Below are 2,138 nucleotides of genomic sequence, written 5' to 3'. Positions count from 1 at the left end.
ATTCAGAAAAAGACACGCGAAGAGCAATTCCTTATGCCTGCACTTTAATTAATTTAGAAAAACTAAGGAAAATGTTAAACAAAATAAATAATCTCTTTCCAGATTTAAAGCCGTCAGATCCCCTTCCAGAAGAATTTTATGATAAACTAATGAATGTAGTAGAAATATTTGTAGGTACAGATTGCATCGATCAAATGTTGAAATATTTAGGTCAATATGATAGAAAGAGATTAATATTAATTTCTCATAACGGCAGTGGATTCGACAACTGGATCGTGCTTAAAAATGCAAAAAAACTAACACATTGCCCTTTAAAAACACCCAGAGGAATTCTATCTTTTCCTTTATCTAATCCATACACGGATGAAGATTTACAGAAAAAATGGAAAAGACAGAAAGAAATAAAGGGTAATTATTTACAACATATTAATTTCACGTGTTCCTATCAACACGAATCCTCTAGTTTGGCTGTATGGGGAAATTCTTCCAATCTCCCCTCGAATTTGAGAAAGATTGCCGACGTAGATATCGCTAAATACGCGCAAGACAACTGGGAGGAATTGAGACACGAATGGGAACCTAACGCCAAGAGAGACACTCTCTGTTTGGGAGCTTGTGTGATAAAATACAACCAAGTCACGAAAGAAGTTGTAAACCAGAATATGTCCAATAATCTAACGGCTCCATCTTTATCTTTAAAGGGTTGGTATTATTTATATCATTACGATAAAGAAATGGTGGAAGAAGAATGGTATGAAACTACTAGAATGGTTGCGAAACATACCGAAAAAGAAAACGTAGAAAAAGTTTATTCGCACACTAATCCTTTTATAAGAAATTTTATCAGACGATCTATTAAAGGAGGAAGAGTTTCGGCAAATAGAAAATCATTTGAAACGAACAAAATGGATGAAATTTGTAACGTATTAAAGGAATATATTTCACAAAGTGAAAGTAATAACATAATTGATTTATTCAAAGAATACAGTGTGCAAGCACAAAAGACAAAACGGAGGTTCATTCGAGACTTAAAAAAATAGAATGTACTAAACTAATGGCATTTGATGCTAACGGTTTATACGCTTCCGCCATGTCGGATTTAGACAGTGAATATCCGAGAGCGGAAAGTGGAAGACCGTTTCTACCAGAAGAAGAAAAAGAATATGTAAAACTCTTCAATAAACAAAAATTCAGACCTAGAACAGCTATTTTAACAGTGTGGTTTGACTATCCCAAAAACATGTTCTTCCAACCGATACCAGCTAAAGATAAAATCACTTTCACGAATAAAGAAGGTAAAGATTATCTTTCTAATCAAGAAGAGAATGAAGATTGTTTTAGATGAAGTTGAATGACAATTTCTTCGTTGCCAAAGTCAATGAACCTGTTTTTACCGTCTTTGATTTCCAGATTTATATCTTTGATCATGAAAGAATTGACTGGTAAATAGGTCGTTTGAAACGGTTTCTCTATAATTCTGTATCCGATCGGCACCGTAAAAGTCGGTATGCTGTATTTGATTTGGCGTTTGTGCTTGTTGAAAAATCCACCGTTGATCAAATTACAGTGAATGTTGATCACGTTGATATCGTTCTCGATGTTGGCCTTGTGCGACGCCAATGTCGATTGCGCGTATATTTGTTTATCGAACCCTAGTAACGCATTCAACGAATTTTCTACGTTGAAATCGACTTGACTGTTATTTCTCAAGATCAGTTTTATTTTGTTCAGATTCAAATTACCTTCGAATTCGATATTGTTTTTGCCGTTCACGCTTCCTGCGTATTCGGATAGGTATTCGTTGATGGCTACGTATTCGTAGCTCCCCGGTAGTAAGCTTATGGTTTCGAACGTAACTCCGTTATCCGTCGATATTTTTAGTTGTCCCATCGATGACCTTCCTTCATGGCCGCTAATATTATTTCTAATCTATTAAGCAATTCTTTATTGTCGTCGGATAAATACGTTATACCTTGTCCAGATGCCACCATATCATCGAATTCGTCTATTTCTTGTATGATTGGTGGATAATCTTCTGCATAATCATCTGATTCCTCTTCCTCAATAACTTTTGTTATATAAAACTTCTTTCAATCTTCTTGTTTCGGGTCCTGACTTTCTTATTGCATGAGAAATTG

General features: G+C 35.0%; 1 protein-coding gene across 1 annotated transcript; it reads left to right on the top strand.

Annotated features, from left to right (window-relative positions):
• Window positions 1-71: 71 nt before the first annotated feature.
• On the top strand, window positions 72-1,345 carry LOTGIDRAFT_167333 (hypothetical protein; the record flags this gene model as incomplete). Its single annotated transcript, XM_009064812.1, has 2 exons — window positions 72-954; window positions 1,104-1,345. The coding sequence occupies 2 exons, from the start codon at window positions 72-74 to the stop codon at window positions 1,343-1,345; spliced, it is 1,125 nt and encodes a 374-aa protein (XP_009063060.1).
• Between the last annotated feature and the right edge of the window lie 793 nt (window positions 1,346-2,138).

Source organism: Lottia gigantea, assembly GCF_000327385.1.
Source record: "Lottia gigantea unplaced genomic scaffold LOTGIsca_65, whole genome shotgun sequence".
NCBI classification, from domain to species: domain Eukaryota; kingdom Metazoa; phylum Mollusca; class Gastropoda; family Lottiidae; genus Lottia; species Lottia gigantea.
Note: the sequence above shows the minus strand (reverse complement) of the source record. Positions and strands in the feature narration are given on the sequence as shown.